This window comes from Pseudopodoces humilis, chromosome 13 (genome assembly GCF_049639895.1).
Source record: "Pseudopodoces humilis isolate 2021_Gansu_Grassland_sample_001 chromosome 13, ASM4963989v1, whole genome shotgun sequence".
NCBI classification, from domain to species: domain Eukaryota; kingdom Metazoa; phylum Chordata; class Aves; order Passeriformes; family Paridae; genus Pseudopodoces; species Pseudopodoces humilis.
Window position 1 is genome coordinate 3,434,926 of NC_142212.1, and position 17,876 is coordinate 3,452,801.

The following is a 17,876-nucleotide window of genomic DNA, read 5'->3' on the forward strand; positions in this document are numbered from 1 at the left end:
GGAGTCACTGAAACATTCCCGATGCTTTTGGTGTCCTGGGGTTCAGTCCTTGCCTTTGGGCACTCAGAGCTCTGTGCTTGTGTTACAGGAATCACAGGAATTGTCTCACCCCTAAATAAACCCCTCCTCACTCCCTGTTGGTCAGATAATCTCCCTGTTGATAAAGAAAAAAGCAAAATAAATCATATTTCTGCTTGTAGAATGGGTAAAGAGTCCATCCTCAGCCTCTTACCATGACATTACAAAATAAACTGAAGAAGTTTTATGCTGAACTCTGTATGAAATAGCCTTTTTAGGAGTTGTAGAATTCCTTGGAATTATTTAAATTCCACTTGGGTTTTTCTGTAGTTATCTATAACCCTACATGAAGAACATAATCTTTGTCTGCATGCTCCACAGCCCACATAATGTCATATTTTTGGTCCTTCTGCATCACCTGAAGGGTTTTCCTGGCTGGATTTCTCCTTTTGCTCAATGCTGTAGGAATAAAACCAGCCTGGCTCCTCTGGAACACATTTGCAGCCATGATTTAGGATGGAGCCTTTCACTCATTTTCCTGCTAAAACCATCCAAAGTAGTGAAAATTCTGAATTTAGGCAGAATATAATATTAAATACATGATTAGGTAAGCCTCTAGAAAATCAAGAGCCCGATGAGCTACTCACAGAGCAAATTATTTTTGTGAAACAGGTACAAGCTTTGGGTTGACACCTGTTCTGAAATATTTGGTGGTTTGGACATCTGTGCTGTTAAAGCTGTACATGGGAAGGATGGAAAAGATTATATTTTTGAGGTAAGAAATCCTGCTTTTGCTTTTTTTTTTTTTTTTCCAATATCTGTCTTTCCATATTACAAGCAGCCAAGGAAAGAACCTTTCTGATAGTTGGGCATTGGCTTATTTGTGTTTCAGGCAAGGCTGTGTATTTTTGAGCACTGTTTAAATCATGATACAAAGCCACAGGTCCAAATTAGTGGCAAAACTTGCTGGAAAATGTAACCCTATGGATGGGAATGTCTTTTGGTGTTGGAGGAAATGTACACAAACTGCAAAACAAAGCCAAATGTGGATGGCACATTTTGCCAAGCCTGATGATTTCTTTCCTGAGCAGGCTTACGAGCTTTTCCTGGAAGGTTTATAGATAGCACCATCCCAAGGGAACCCCAACAAAATTATACCTTGCCATGGAAAGGGAGATTAAGGATGAAGTGGGAACAACTTGACTTTTTTTTCTAGCCTAAATATTGCCCTGAAGATCTGAATCCTCATGAATCACAAGTTTCTGCTGTAGGTAATTTTGAAAAGGTGAAGTTTCTCATTTCCTTGGAGTTTTTTTTTTTTTTTAATGGAGAAATATCACTTTGTGTGGACATAAAACAAGTTATCATCACTTTCCTATCACATAATTTCTTCAGCATCTTCCATGTTCCTAGAATTTTATTCAGGAGATGGGAAAGGATCTCCAGAATCTCCCCACTCCAAAAGAAGTTGATAAAGCAAAAGGGGAAAGGTTTTCAAAAATGAAATAACCACTACAAGTTCTCTAATGGACAGAGACTGCCTCACTTCCTGCTTCTCAACAAATCTCCTGATTTTCCACACCACAAACAGTCATCATTTCTAAACCCCAGAATTCTAGGAACTGCAGGATCCATCAGGAGCTGGGTTGACAGAGCATTTTAATCAGAATAGATGCTGCAATTAAATAAAATTTTAAAAAAGAGTGCATGGAAGCATGATAATTCCTGCTGTTGTCTGGAATCAGCTGAATTGTCTGGGAGATGGGAATGCTCATCAGCAAGGATGTTTAGAATCTGTAAAAGACATTGAAATGTGGGGCTGTTTGCAAAGTTCACATCCACCAGAACATCTGGAAAAATTATGATATCAACAGTTATTACTCTGCAATTTCAACAGAATTCTGGGCTACAATGAGCTGTCTGCACCAAGATAGGGAGAATTTTCTCCTTTTGTGTCCTTTCAGCATGGGAAAAGAAATGTTATTAAGTCTGGCATGCTGCACTCGAGGGAGCTGAGTCAGTCCAGAAACCCTGGGCTGCAGCTCCAGCCTCGTGTTGGCCTCGTGTTTCCATGGGGAAAACACAGTTTCCATAGGGAAAAAAACATGGTTTGGGTACCACAGAGAGCTGAATCCTGCAGAGATCACCTGACAAGGAGCAGAGAGGTTTCCTGATGGGTGAAAGAACATCTGCAGGTCTATTCTGGTTGATTTTCACTCAGAACACTCAGCCAGTGGAACCTCCAAGAGGGGAACACAGATGTGTCACCCTCCCTTGGAGGGCACAGGAATTAGGGGAGAATTCTACCAAAGTGTTCTTCAGATAGCCAGACTGGCTTTGCTGAAGGGGGCAAAATACAGAAGTGATACTATTATTATTATTATTATTATTATTATTATTATTATTATTATTATTATTATTATTATTATTATTATTATTATTATTACTATTATTATTATTATTACTATTACACAAAGCCACCTGTGGTTTTCTGTGAAGGTTTGGGCTCTTTGCAGATTTTTAGGTGGGGGATGTAAGAGGTAACTTTGCCTTTTAACAGAACAGGTTTCCTAAATGTGTTTCCCTGGAACAAACTCCCTCCTCCCAAGGAGCACAGTGTGGTTCCTCCTGCCTGCACTGCCCTGCTCCAAGGAACTGGCTCCAAGCTCCTCCTAGGGAGGAATGAACTAATTAGAGGAGGGCTCAGCAAAGCAGAGGGGCTGTCAGGTTGATCAGGATGAAGGCCAAGTTGTGATTCTGTGTAACAGCCACATCTTTTCATTTGGTGTCTGTTCTTTCCCTCCCAAATGGGAATTCTCAGCTGCCAAGCATCAGACAAGCTGTAGAAACAGGATTTTTATTAACAAACCACTGCAACATGCAGCTGTTTAACTGCCTCCCCTCTTCTTCCTAGTAAGACATCAACTCAAGGTCCATTAAACTTTTAACTTCTTAAATAGAAGGACTTTTTCCCTTTTTAAATTAACACTTCTGAGGTTTCAATACTAGAAGGAGCAGAGCGCTGTTTATAGTTCTGATCCCACTGAAAATTATCTTTCCTGTTTCATTCTTGGAAAACCAAAACTCTGGGAAACTAAATAAAAGCTCAGAGTGTGGTGATGAGAGCAGAAAAAGAGAACAAATGTCAGAGACTCCTTTAGAGTGGCCTCCCAGAGGTTTCCCAAATTTTGTTTTAGATTAAATGGCCTGCTGCAGGTGCCTTATTCCCACCTGCTTCATTTCGCCCTGAGCTAAGTTAAAATGAGCTCCCAAGTGGTGTTTTTGACTTCGAGATATGCAAACTGCATTTCAAGAAGAAAACTTTCAGCCACTGAAAACCAACCCACAAAATGAAGAAACAGTGTTCATGCACAATTGTATGGAAAGTTATTTCTTCCCATTTCTCGAATTCTCCAGAAGCTCAGCTGCTTCTCCTGCCTTCCCATCCAGGACAGACCATCCTCTGCTCAGGCCAGGGAGGGAGATAAATCCAGCTGTAACAGCTGATAAAATCAGAAGTTTTAGTCTGAGTTTTCTCAGTTTCTGGATTTCTGTTCTGGAACATGGCTGTATTCACAGGCCAAAGGGAATGGTTTTGCCCAGTTCTCACCCTCCCAAGCATGGACCTTCAAATCCACCCTGATTTAATTCCCCCTTCCTCTGTACTTACCACTTTTCCTATTTTCACCTGGAATTCCTGGGGCTGTTCCCTCAGGAGATCCATCCATCCTGCCAGACTCCCTGGGCACTGCTGACTGCCAGCTCTCTGGTATTCCTCACGTTCCTCTTGTATTTCAGCATCCTGGGAAACACCTCTATTCCCCATTTAGCCACAGGATTCTTCACCTTTGGCCTTCCTTTAACCTCTCCAGCTCTGCTTTTCCCAGCCCTGCCCAAATCTCTGCCAAGGACATCCCAGTCCTTGGGGGTGAACTGAGGATGCAGCAGAGCTGGGTGTGGGCAGTGGGAATTTCTCCCTCAAACACCATGATCCCTTTGAAATTACTGATATCTTATAACTGCCCTGGCTCCTTTATAAATCCCATCCCATTTCCCTTCCTGCCTCCAGAATCTCTCTTCCTTTTCTTGCCAGTCTCAGTCTCATATCCCAAATTTTAGCTATTCACCATTCCCACTAACATATACAGTCAGTCCCTGGGTGATAAGAGAAATTCATCCCAAAGAACTGGCTATTGAAATGAAAATACATTGATATAAAAATGCAAGTTCACAGTGATATGAATTAAGTGACTGTAATTCATAGTCACCCATGTTTTTACTGGCATCTGGAAAAGGAACATATTTGATTTTATAAATTACAGATCTTTTTTTTTTCTCTTCTGTGAAATCCTCTTAGTGGGAAACTCCAATATTTTAAATAACTGAACTATATGCTGAACTAAAAACTGGCTGGGTTTAAATGGGGTTTTAAATCTATCACAGGCTGTAAATAGACTATTTATAAACAGGGAGCTTTGTGTATATTTAAACTTTGTCGAATCTTCTGAAGGGGGGGAAACGCCAGCCTGACATTCCTGTAATCACTCACAGGATTTAAAAGCTGTTGATGTTTCCCAAAATACTCTTAAGATACATTTATATAAAATAAAAATATAAAATAGTTGCCATTAACTTGTACTAGGAAAGAAAATGTATTCTCTGAGAGGAACAAAAAATACACCAAAAACCACCATACAAAGCGTCCACCTGGATCTCAGCTGCTTTGCCAGGGAGTGGCAGAGGTGCTCTGTTGCCAAATCTTTGGCCAACAATATTTGTGCCCCTTTGGCAACAAACCCAAGGATTTTGACGAGGTCAAAACCTGTCCAAGTGGTAAGAGATTGATAAAGGCAAATGGCTCTGGTTTGAATGCCAAATCTGTTTGAATCTGCCTCAATTTGTGACAATGCCTGAAAGTTCTTCATTCAAGGGGTGTAACAACTTCTCTGCTGGAGTGGACATGAAGATTTGACACCTCAAGGCTCCTTACTTTCCCTTTTCCCACAAGTTCTGCTGAACACCATGGCAGTATCTCCCAAAGGAAGCTGACGTGTGAACTTGCACTTGTAGAAGTGCTTGAAAGCAGAAATTCAATCCAAACCAAATCCTCCAGATCTTAATCCTGTCTTAATCCCTTGGCAGGACCTTATTGGAGGCAATTTATTTCACAGTCATTCCAATTAATTGTTTTAATGTAAGTGGATGGTAAACAAAGGGAGGGGTTTTTTTGCATGCCTGTGAAACTTTTAACTGAGGTTGGGTAAGAGGGGGGGTTCATCTACACCCTGTAGTGCATATTCTTAAAAATAGCTCTCATTAAAACAGATTTTTAGAGCCCAAACATCACTCCTGCTTGGAAAATCAGATGGTTTGCAGTGGAGAACCAAACATCCAATGCCCTTCACACCAAAACATCCCATATTCAGTCGTTATTAACACTTCACAGTCCTGGCACTTTGGGTCCCTCCAGGCACGATACGAATTCCTCTTGCAAGAAACAGCTCAGGATTCAAGGAAGTGGATTTTTAAAGTGTTTGTACAATTTTAAAAATAGCAGTAAGTGAGCAGGAACTAATATTAAAGAGCCATGCAACCTGCAAGGCTACGTTTTACCTCTTCAGAAACATCAGCTCTTATTGATTGATCAACTCTTCCCTCAATTAATGGAAAACATGGGGATGTTCCACTTAAAATTATGATGGTTAAAAATTATGGTAAACTTTAAAGAACCTTTCTTCTCTTCACTACTGTTGATGTGGCCCTAGAGTGGAAAACCATTCATTTCTCAGGAAACATTTGTTCTGGAGTTTAATTATGATTGTATTGTTTACTCTGGGTTTATTTTAAAGCCTTTTGGCTGTGAGGATGCTCAGAGGAGATCTCCTAGATCTGAAAATCCCAGCACAAGCATTGCCAACATTTTGGTTGCCAACACAAAATGCCAGTGAATCTTGTAAATTAACAAATAGAAGAGCCATGGAAATTATTTGTGACTTCAAACTAATCTCATTATTGGGACAAAGTAACCTTTGTCACTCAGGAAGAATTTCTATAGCTCCCACCAGAGTTTGAAAAGCTCAAGGTTTATATTATTTATAACTCAGCTCCTTCCCAACTACTGCAAGGTGCAATGTTCTCTTAAATCCAAACATCTCTTTAAAGGCCCAACTTCTGTGCCTAATTCTGAGTAGCCCTTGAATATCTAGAAGAAGGAAGGCAAAACTCTGTTCTTTGTTAACAAAGGAGGTGATCTGTGGAGGTTGGGGGTGTGAGAAGAGTTTTGCTGCCACTAAATCCCTTCCACTTCAGGAGGGATCCTCACAATGTGGGTGTGTTCATGCTCCTCAGACCGATCCTTGTGCACCCTTCAGATAACAAAATTCTTCCATCCAGACCTGTGAGAAATTCCAGAGTGCAGCACTGCAGGTGACATGGACATGCCCCGATGCACATGGAAAAAGGATTGCAGATTCTCAAAAGTGAATGAAATCCTGTTATTTTTCTAAGCAGGAATTCCCAGTGCCCTTGTGAATAATAGCTGGGGTTATGTTGTGCTTTTATTTCCCCTGAAACAAATGCAGATGTGGCAGAAGTGGATACACTGGAGAAATAACAAATATCCTGGAGAAATAACAAATATCCTGGAGCAATAACAAATATCCTGGAGAAATAACAAATGCTTGGGACCCACTGAAGTGGCAGAATTCAATATTAGTTTTATTCATCAGAATGGCTGCAATAAATAAGCACTGAGTACTATTAACCTGTCATGTTTAGAATGGAAATGTTCCCATTTTTATCTGCCTCTCTGCCATCTTGCTTTCTCTGTAGAAATTCTTATTTATTCTTTGCAGCCACACTACTTTTTAAGAAAGGTTATCAATAATAACAAGGTGTTATTTGAAGTTTTTCATGAACCCATAAGGACCCAGATTTCCCTGGCAAAACTCCACGAATTGCTGGGAAGCTGAAGTTTTCACTCTGCATTTCCACGTTGTAATTCAGCTCATGAACGTGGTGTGAGCCACAAAAGCAGGGAAGGGAGGAAACCCTCAGCTGAGCCAGGAGAGCAATTCCTTCAGATCACTGGACAGCCTGAGAAATCTCATTTTCCTTGCCAGCCCTGTGCTTCCTCTTCCTGTTCCCAAAGTGTGTGCCCAGGTGTGAAGTGCACCTTTTTTTGGAAGGCTCTTTCTCTTTCCATTTTGTGGGAGCTTGGGAGGGGAAGGCATTGCAAACTTGCTGTTCTCTTGTTTATTATCTGATGGAACATGTAGAATTCCTGTAATTCTCGTGCACTTCTGCCAAAACCAATCCTGTAAATGCATACCCTGCCCTCCTGTAGGGATGAGGAGGAATTTCCTTCCCAGCCCTGATGTCCTGTTGTGTTTTGCAGGTGATGGACTGTGCCATGCCCCTGATTGGGGAGCACCAGGCTGAAGACAGGCAGCACATCACCGAGTTAGTCGTAAGCAAAATGAACCAAATGTTGTCCAAAACTCCTATTCCGTCTCCTCAGAGACCCACTGCCACTCAGCAGCCTCAGGTAGGATAAAATTAAATTTAAATTAAATTAAAATAGAGCATCTTGGTCTATTATATTAAGCTCAGTGTTTTCCTCCAAGAATTCGGATGCTTGTGGAACCTCAAGGATTTGAGAACTCAACAGCACATTTTATCAGTCTAATGTTTTTCAACAAGATTGTCTCTATACATAATCAAGAAGTTCAAGTGTTGCTGTGTTTCTGCCTGTGGGTTCAGGCTTTGTTTTCTTCCAGTCCCATATAGAAAATATCATGGAAACACTAAGAAGCACTGTCACAGAAAACCTTTGTCCTGAGGATGTCAAAAATAACACTGCATAATTCTTGTTCTTGTGAGAAATTAATTACCTTATGACCTTTTTTAATGTGCTGCAATTCACAAAAATACCTCTGAAATCAAGTAAACTCCTGAAATATGTTCAGCATCGTAGAAGACATGGGCCAAATGTTGCAAATAGATGCATTTCACTTATTTTATCTTGCATGGGCTGACAGGTAAAGTGTGGGGATGAAGACTTCTGCCCCTGGACTTGCCACCAGCTGACTTCCAGGAATCACCTTTGTCTTTCTATTTCCATGCTTTAAAAATGTGGGGTTTATTGTACTGATCCTTTCAATAACTGTGGGGAGTGCGGCGTTTTTATAGAAGGTCTGAGGACAGGAAAGCTGGGAGAGGTGTGGATTTGCTGGGTGGAATTTGATGGGTGAGGAATTGGGTGGATGTTTAAACAGAAGTCAGAAATGAGTGGTGACCTGGGGGGGGCGGGGTCTGTACTAAAAAAAAGGGGTTATAAACTCCTTTTTTTACCAAGACTGAGCAGCAGGGGAATGGTTTTAAACTGGAAGATATTTAGATTAGACATCAATTCTTTACAAAGAGGATGCTAAGGAACAAGAACAGGTTGTGGGTAAAATAGAATCAAACCCACCCTGCCCGTGACCTGTTAAGGGTTTTGGTGCTGCCCTGGACCTCTGCACTCCACAGGCATCAGCTGGACACCAGAATCAGCCAAACTTTAAGCCAGGAATTACCAAGCCTAAGTAGCTAAATACCAAGCCTAAATCAAGGATCTATTTTTGCTCCCAGCAGGCTCCACACCAGGTAAACAATTTGAGAACAATTTTGTGGCCTACCTCAGACAGACCAGTTCTTGAGGCAGAGTGACTAATTTGTTCTTCAAATACCTCATCATGCTTTAAGATATAAAAATACCCCATCCCACATGAAAAAAATAAGTGGTGTGGCTTCTATTTATGTTGCAGCCACTTGAAACTAAGCACAAAATTGTTTCAGCCACAGAACCACATACAATGGAGAAGTTTCCATCCAACATGACTCAAGTCCATTGTAAGGGCACTGAGAAAGAAAGAAAGAAGAAGGGGGAAAAAATAAATTACCTTTAGCCAAAATAGTTCCTTTTAGGAGCAACAGATTATCCAGATATTAAAATGTCCAGTTTAGAGTTATCCAGTCAACACAAGTCAACATAAATCAAAATTTAAAGTCATAACAGATATCGCTGTCACATGAATGGATTCACATTTGGTATTTCACATTTCAGGGAAAAATTTGCACGGTCTTGGGTGGGCTGTCCTGGATTTCAGAGCAGCCTCAGGGGGAGGAGCATTTACTGTTACTGCTGCCATCCAAAGGAACTGGCTGTTTGTTGGAAGTAAATAAAGTTTCCAAGCATTCCCAAAAACTGCCCACCTGAGTCCAGAATGAAAACAGGACCCAAGAAGCATTTTTAGAAGGTTCCTAAATCCCTCAGCCATTGCTGTTGCTCAGCCTGTCCATGGAAAGGGGTTTTTGCTCTTAGAGAAGACTTTTGGATTAATGCAGAGATAATATTTTGGGATTGTGGAATTCTGGTAGTTTCCTGTTTAGTTTAGGTTTTTCCTGAAGGATTCAGCCCTTACTGATGGCAATAAGATGTTATTCCACATTAATCTTCTTTTCCTTAGCCTATCCTTACATTAGGGATCACACTTGAGGAAAAAAATGCTGTGAAAAACAGAGATAGTCCTTCAGAATATTTGCAATTTCTGTTAGTTTTCCTCTCAGTCAATCAGACTCTCAAAATGGGCCTTGTTCTACCAGTTCAGGGCAGGTAAAGGGGACCTGATTTTCTGCTGAAGGTTCTATTTGCAAAGACCCATTAGTCTTCCCAGCTTTAAGGGGAAATCATGAAACACATTTGTAGAATCTAGCACGGATAATTCCTCATGTGTAGTTAATTTTTAGCTGGGTTTAGAGTAAAATCAGTCTGATAAAACAAAGCTGCCCCTTTCACTTTTGAAGAGTCTTCTCCTTTTCTAACGGGAGAAATGATTTCCTATTCTTGAGAAACACTGAGTTCATCTGCAAGGCAGGGGGACACTGTTCACTTCTACAGGCCACACTAAATGCAAATCCAGTAATTAATTTATCCCAATCAACTCTGTGCCTGTGTAGAAACCAAAGCACTGGAGATATCAAAGAGGACTTACTGAGTTTTGCTGCTTTTAAATGAGCAGCCTCTGGTCAATAATAGAGCTCCAGACGTGCCATGCTCTCAATTTCTTTATTATCTGTGGGGTTTTAATGTTTAATCATTATTAATTTAATAATAATTAATATTTTTAATAATTTTTAATATTTTTAGTCCAGGCTGTAGCACTGGGTTGGATTGTACATAAAATCATGTCTCAATTTATAAATGCCCAGAGTGGTCAGCCCCACTCCAATTAAGCATCCATCAGAAAACCAATCAGTGATTGAGAAAATCAGCCTTTGTTTAGCACTGGTGGGGATGGTTGGCCCTGCAGGGCTCTGAAGGCTGGCAAAGCTCTCCCTGTCACGGTGCCAGGGGGAGCAAATTCCAAAGGGGAACTCACAGGGGCAGGTCCTGGGATTATTAAACCCATTAAACCAGAGCTATATGAATGGGGAGATTTTTTAAATATATATATATATATATATTTAAAAATAAATTTTAAAATATCTATTTTAAATATTTAAAATATTTTAATTTTTTAAAATATATAAATATATACAAATATATATTTTATATATAATATATAAAAATACATACATAAATAAATATATATAATATTTTTTTAATATATGTTTTGTACATTGCCTGTTTGTTTATCTGCAAACTCTTGTCCAGACTATGTAGCAAGCTCTGCTGGTGCACAGAGGGCAGAGAAGTTGGGCAGGAGGAGACTTGGAGTCACAGAAATTCTACCTGACATGGTAAAAAGAAAATCCTTCAAAAATGAAGTTGTTTCCATTATTTAAATCATGATAGTTTGTTTTACCCCAAACCACGCTGAAAATAGAACTTCATCTAGGAATATGATTTAAAGTTTTCCATAAACAAACCTGCTCTTGTTGCAGGCAATAAAACTGTGGAAATTTAAATTTTGATATTTTCTAACCTCTTTCACTACTTTTGACAGATCTTTAGAGAAGCCTCTTTCAATTTTTTCCTAAAAAATCAAGAAAATAGGTTAAACTACCCAGTGAAGCTGCTCTGTGCAGGAGCTGGCTCAGAGCAGGCTGCATCAGGCTCGTTCCTTGACTGTTCCAGCTGTGTATAAAACAATAAAAATGCTCAAACAACCACTCTGAGCTGCCTGTCAGGTCCTGAGGTGAATTTTGGTGGAGGAAATTCTGCAGAGAAAATAACATTGTCCATGAGAATTACCATAAAATGCAAATGTTTATGGGTGTGTGAGTGAGGGAAATCCTGTTAGGGAAATGTTCATTCAGTCCTGTTGCACTGTCCATGAATGAAAAATGAATTTATTTCCTTAATGGAAGGAAAGAAGGAAGGAATTTGTACTCCAGAGGCACAATATCCATGACATGGCGACATCACAAAAAGCAGAGCATCCCCAGCTACATCCTGGTTCTGTTTGGTGCCAAAGGAGTGGCAAAAGGAGTTATAAAATCAGTTTATTCTCCATTCCCTGACCCTTTACATGATGTAGTTTATCCAGTACTAATAAACCAGTTATAAAATCAGTTTATTCTCCATTCCCTGACCCTTTATGTGATTTATCCAGTTTTATTGTTCCTTGTCCAAGGACCAAACTGAACCACATGTGGAGATAATGTAAAGAACAAAAAGTGTGAATTCCAGAGAGAAAATGAATCCATCAGCAAATTCCCTGTCCCTAGATTTCCATAGGAGTAGTCACAGTTCTGTCACCTCTCATCTCTTGGCTTTCATGGGATTTTTTTAAAGGAAACTACTTAGGATGAGCAGCAATTTGCTTCAAATAACTGAATTTTTTATGATGACCAGAAATTGCAGTTATGTGGTTGGATCTTAGCTAAAGAGAACGCATTTAATTAGGATGGAATTATGTGGAAATGGAGAATTCAGCATTAGTCCACTGTCCATAAAAGTCCTTCTAAATCATAGTCCTGGGTAAGATAAATTACATTTCTTATTAAAACTTTATTCAAAATCACATTACAAAATTAAAAATTATTAAAATTATAGGGTTCTTGTGGATGCCTTCCTAAATATATTGGTGGAGAATCTAAAACATTGGCATCAAAACTCACAAAGAGCAAAGAAAAATATTGCTGGGGCACAGAAATCACACAACCTGAAATGCAACACATTCCAAAGGTTATTCAAGTCAAAAGCCATTCTGAAATTTCATTTTTGCTGGAGGTGGTGCCCCTTTACTGCAGTATTTTGGTTTTTTTGCATCCCAGCGACACCTTGTGGCTTCTCTCCTGGAATAACTGACTTGGGGATTTATCTAGTACTTATTATTCAAGGAATTACATTCTATTCCATAAGCTGTATCACATTAAAAATCCGTTTTTCTGTATTTTTTATAAATCAGAAATGCTCCATGCTTGAAAATTTTTCATCACTTTATTGTAACGCATTTCCTTCTTTTTTTAATTATTATTTTAATAAGGAATAGATTTTCATAGGTTGCCTTAATGTGCACGTTTATAACCGTGTATAAATATATATATATATATATACATATATATAATGCGATGTTTACCTGTGTGTGCTTATTTGAATCAAAAGGGGTTTTAAAACTCTCAGTTTTTATGTCATTAAAAATATAAGAACAGCTGTTCCTCTTTCAGATCCCAATATAAACACAGGGAATTAAGAAAAGCAGCAGAAAATAAATAAGTAGGAGCCCGAGCTCACCACATCTTTGTAAAAGGTTACATTTGGGGCACAGTTCCAAATATTATTTATCACAATTATTATAAAAATAAAAATAAAAATAAAAATAAAAATAAAAATAAAAATGAAAATAAAAATAAAAATAAAAATAAAAATAAAAATGAAAATGAAAATAAAAATAAAAATAAAAATAAAAATAAAAATAAAAATATACTACTACTACTACTACTAATAATAATAATAATAATAATAATAGTAATAATAATAATAATAATAATAACAATAATAATAATAATTCTGAGTCCACAAAAGAGGCAGGACTCAGCTGGAGCTCCTGGATGAGCAGTTCATGTATTTAAAACAGTCCCCATTTCTTTAACAAAGTTTAATTTATTTTAAAACATTTGAATTCCATATGCAGGTATCGCAATATATCAAAAACCCAAATTTCATGCTGGAAAATAAACCCAAAAACCTTTAATATCGAGAAGGACACAACATATAAATAACTGAGCAGGAATTTTGCTGCCAAAGTGATGGTGAAAGTGAAAATAATTGGTTTCAAATCCTCCCTGAGCTCCTGCACCAGCAGGTGGAGTGAGAGCCAAGGGAGGTTCAGGAGCTGCTCTGAGCTGGTTTTGAGCCTCCCACTGAACAGAGGTCCCAGAAAATAAATAAAATTTATTTAATTTTAAAATTATTTACAAACAAATTATTTCTTCATTATTTTATTCTTTATTATTTATTTATTATTTTATTTATTAAGATTATTTATACATTTATTTACAAAACAAATAAAATTTATTTATTCATGGGGATAAATCTGTACAAATACTGCGGGATTTTAGCTGTGTCCATGAAAGGAGGGTGATTTCATCATAAATATACATTTATACATTTATACTATATATATTTTCGATTTAATCAAAGCACTGATAATGCTTATCCTGCTCAGCTTGGTTCAGTGTGCCAAGAAATCACCAAGAATCCCCTTCTGAAGGGATCTGATAACCTTTAAATTATAGAACAATACATTAAAGGTCTTATATTAAATTATATTATATTTAAATATATACTATATTTTATTATATTCAGGGTAAATATAATATAATATAATATAATATAATATAATATAATATAATATAATATAATTAATATAATATGCAATATAATATAATGTAATATAATATAATATAATGTAATATTCTATTCTATTCTATTCTATTCCATTATATTATATTATATTATATATATAATATATAATATATAATATATAATATATAATATATAATATATAATATATAATATATAATATATAATATATAATATATAATATATAATATATAATATAACATACAATATAATTTACAATATAATATAATATACAATATAATACAATATAATACATATAACAATATAAGTTATATTACTATAAATAATAATAATAATTAACAATAGCAATATTCTATATTTTTCTTCATTCACACAACAAAATAATGCTTTTCCTAACTGTTATTACCTCCTGCCAGATGATCTCCTGATCATCTCCCAACCTGCTGGTGCTGTTGGGAATTCTGACACTCCAGGTCCCTCCCCTCAAGAAAAAAGGAAATATTTGGGGTTTAAATTAACCCTGAGCCCAGCACGATGGAGTTGCCTGTCTGTTCTTGGTGCAGACTCCTGTGGTGAGCAGCTTTTCGGTCCCACAGGCATTTTTTGGGAAACTGCAAGAATTCTCCTGATTCCATGGGCGAGCAAAGCCATCCTTTTCCAAATCCGAGCAAGGGAAGTGGTGATCCCCCAGCTCCAGAGCAGGGAAAAGCTGTCACACACAAACAGGACAGGAGAGCCCAGGCTGCACCTCTCTGTTTTATCTTAGTGCTGTAATTACTATCTCATATAACATCCTTCTGATTTCTGTTTAATCTTAGTTTTCATCTATTCTTACTCTCTGATTTTGTTTTTTAAAGCTGAACCTAACATAAATATCTTTCTTTTTGGAGGCTTTTCCTTGGTCTCCCTTCCTTGCCCCACTGTGGTGGAGGTTTCCTCTCTATTTTTTTCTGTTCTTATTCCCTGTCTCCACTTGACTTTTCTGTTTGATTTCTCTGACCTTTAAATCAAACTCTGTTAAGCAGAAGGGGTTGGCTCTTCTCCCTGTTTAACTTGCAGGATTTCTGCCCCTCTCCCCAGAAATCCCACAGTTTCTTTTCAATAAGGACCATGTGTGTCAAAATCTTTAAACAAGGAGAAGCACCACGAGAAATTATGGAAGAATCCAATCCCAGAGCAGCTCCTTTTCAACTGATTTCCTTGACTTGTACCAAAAAAAAAAAAAAAAAAAAAAGAAAAAGAAGAAGAAAATAAAGCAGCTCTCACACTGGACAACTGGACACACTTCCAGCTCCAGAATGTGGGCATGGACTTCTGGAGCTGCCAGCAGAGCAAAATTGCCTTCAGCTGCTTCAAAATGCTCCTCCAAGGTCTTTCAAGTTCTAGCAGAGAGTTTTTCAGAGCTCAGAGCAGCCCCCCAAGCTGCAGTGGGTGGCTGAGGACAGCAGCAGCACGAGGAGCGAGAAGAGAAGCTGGGAGTGGATGTCAGGCTTGGCTCTTGGCAGATCCCCGAAATTCAGTTTAATCTGGGGAGAGCTCAGGTGTCTCTCCCAGCGCCTCTTTTCTGTGCCCCCTCCCACTGCAGGGCTCTGTGACCCCAAAAAACACAAAATGGGGGTTCTCAGACTGGGCTTGAGGCTGCTCCATCATCTTTTTTTCCAGCCTCTCTCATTTCCAAGGATAAATTTCAGCTCCGGATGGATCCGGTAACAATGGATCTGTGGCTCACGGTGAAGTCCTGCAGACTTCAAGCTCCTCCTGTTCACTCAAGGACTGCTTGCCACCCCCTATTTCAAAATAGTCATAAAAATAACTTTCTTTTTGTTAAAACTGGAGGAGCAGACACAGCACAGCATCCCCCAAAATGGTGCTCACCCCCTGGGCTCAGGGGTCAAAACCTTCCCTACAACTCCAACCCTCAGCACGGGATTTTATCCACAGTGAATGTGGATGTTCCTCTGCACACTGGGAAAGAGGAGAGGAAATTCACCTTGCCAGTCACAGGATGTTCTCCTGCACCTCCTGAACCCTTTTCCCTGCTTTTCCATGCCTTTGAGCTCTTTCCCTGCTCCAAACTCCCCTGACACCAGTGTCAGCACACGGGGGAGCTCGCTGCCATCCCAGACTCTGCATTCCCTCCCTGCCTGCGGGGAATCTTTTCCCTGGGAAGAGCTGCCTGAAAACTGCGTGCTTTGAATGTTCCCTGCTCCAAAAGCACGAGTGGAAATCTGATATCTTCAAGCAATAAAAGAGCTGAAGAAGAAATAGAAAAAGCATCCTTGTCCATTGCAATTATTGCCTGGCTGTGGAAGGAAGCAGAAATCTTTGATAACTGCTGGTACTTCAGAAATTCATTTTCCCTGATAAGTTGACATCCTACTTCTCTGGAAACCTGATCAAAGTGAGAGGTGGGGTTATTTTCTGTTCAGCAGAATAACAGAAAATAGGTCTGGGATGGACAGTGGGAATTCAGCTGTTCCAGCATCTCAGGGAAAACGCTGGAGCACCCATGAGAGCAGCACTGAGCTCCTGCTGCGGTGCTCAGCTTCCCCAAACCACCTGCTCTGCTGGGAGCATCCCTGCCCAGGTGGAGCTGGAAAAAAAATGATTTTTAAAGTCCCTTCTAATCCAAATCATTCTAGGATTTTATGATTTTTAAGACCTTGTGTAAAAATATTCAAGAAGGAAGCTGTTGTTCGGGAAGTAATGGGTTATCTAGCAATGGAGCACAGCCTATGAAATCAAACTTAGAATACTCTTTAATGTTTAAAAAAAAAAACCTTTTCAGAGCATTTTTAAAATGCAATTCCAAGTAAAAATCTCACTGTTTAGCTTGTTTTCTGCTCTGAGCAGTCACTTCCACCCATTCAGGGGAAGACTCTGACAGGTTTTGCAGAGGTTCTTTGGAAAGTTTGTTGGGCAACAACAAAAGCTGCTCCAAGTTTTGAATTCTTTATCACAACTCCAAGGTGAAGAAAGCCCAGGCTGGCCCCATTTTTGCTGAGTGTGTTTTCCACACAGATTCCCTCAGTGCAGAAGGGCAAGGCTGGAGACGTGCAAAATCAAAATGAGTCAAAAGCAGGCGAGAACTCTCCTCTTGCTGCCCCCCTTGCAACAGGAAGGTGGATTTTCAAAACTCATCTTTCCATTGGAGCTGTCACTGTTTCTCTCAGGCCACAGGAAATATAAAAATCAGCAAATAGCAACGTCTTTATAGTTCTGTTCAGTGCCACACCACGGGGCAGGTGCATCACCTGAGCCAGAGTCACCTGGAGCAGGGCAAGGTCTGAACCAGCCCCAGCCACACTGAACGCTGAAGGGATAAAGCAGGAAGCAACAAGTTCCTGAAAAGTTTTGTGTTTTTGGATGCTCCATTTCAGTATTGCACTGCTTTGCTAAATTATACAGCATGTGCTTATTTGCAGCCCAGTTTTATTCAGTTTATACACATTTCTTCTTGGTTTGAATTGTCCTTTGGCTTGGTTTCTGCCCCCAGTTTCTGTTTATAAAACCCCTTGATTTTAGTAAACTAAGCAGGAGGGTTCTTCCAAAGGCTGCACTGAGCTGTGATGAGATTTTGGGGTTTTCACTGCACAAATCTTTCCCATTACATTTCAATTCGTGAGTGAGCTCTGCCTTGGTGACAGATTTATGTCATTAGTCCAAAATTTCTTATTTTATTTTTGTTTTAACTCCACTGATCAATTTCCTTCTTTAGAGTATTTTGCCCTCACAGTCTTCCACCTCTGTATCATCTACACCTACTTTTTTTTGTGCCAATTAATTAATTAATAGTCTACTTGAGTTCTGCATCCCACTAAGGTCCTTCCCAGTATTTTTTGTTCATTAACTGCTTTTTTCCTCAGCAGCCACATCCTTACCCTCAGTGTAGTGCTACTGCTTTATCTTGTCCAGTGTAACTTGGCCGTTCCTAACTTGGAGAGAGAGGTCTGGTGTGGAATTCTGTATTCCGTGAGTCAGCTGGTTTTCATTTCTGAGATGAAGAATGTTTCATTTTTAGCTGCATCTCATTTCTAGTTTTTAT

The 17,876-nt window shown here is 39.0% G+C and overlaps 1 protein-coding gene across 1 annotated transcript in view; it reads left to right on the forward strand.

Annotated features, from left to right (window-relative positions):
* Nucleotides 1-17,876, forward strand: part of SYN2 (synapsin II) — a 155,615-nt gene that overhangs the window by 126,082 nt on the left and 11,657 nt on the right. Inside the window, exons 9-10 of the mRNA XM_005531811.3 lie at nucleotides 691-793; nucleotides 7,415-7,564. Of these exons, the coding sequence (XP_005531868.2) occupies nucleotides 691-793; nucleotides 7,415-7,564 (253 nt within the window). The remainder of the gene's footprint in view (nucleotides 1-690; nucleotides 794-7,414; nucleotides 7,565-17,876) is intronic.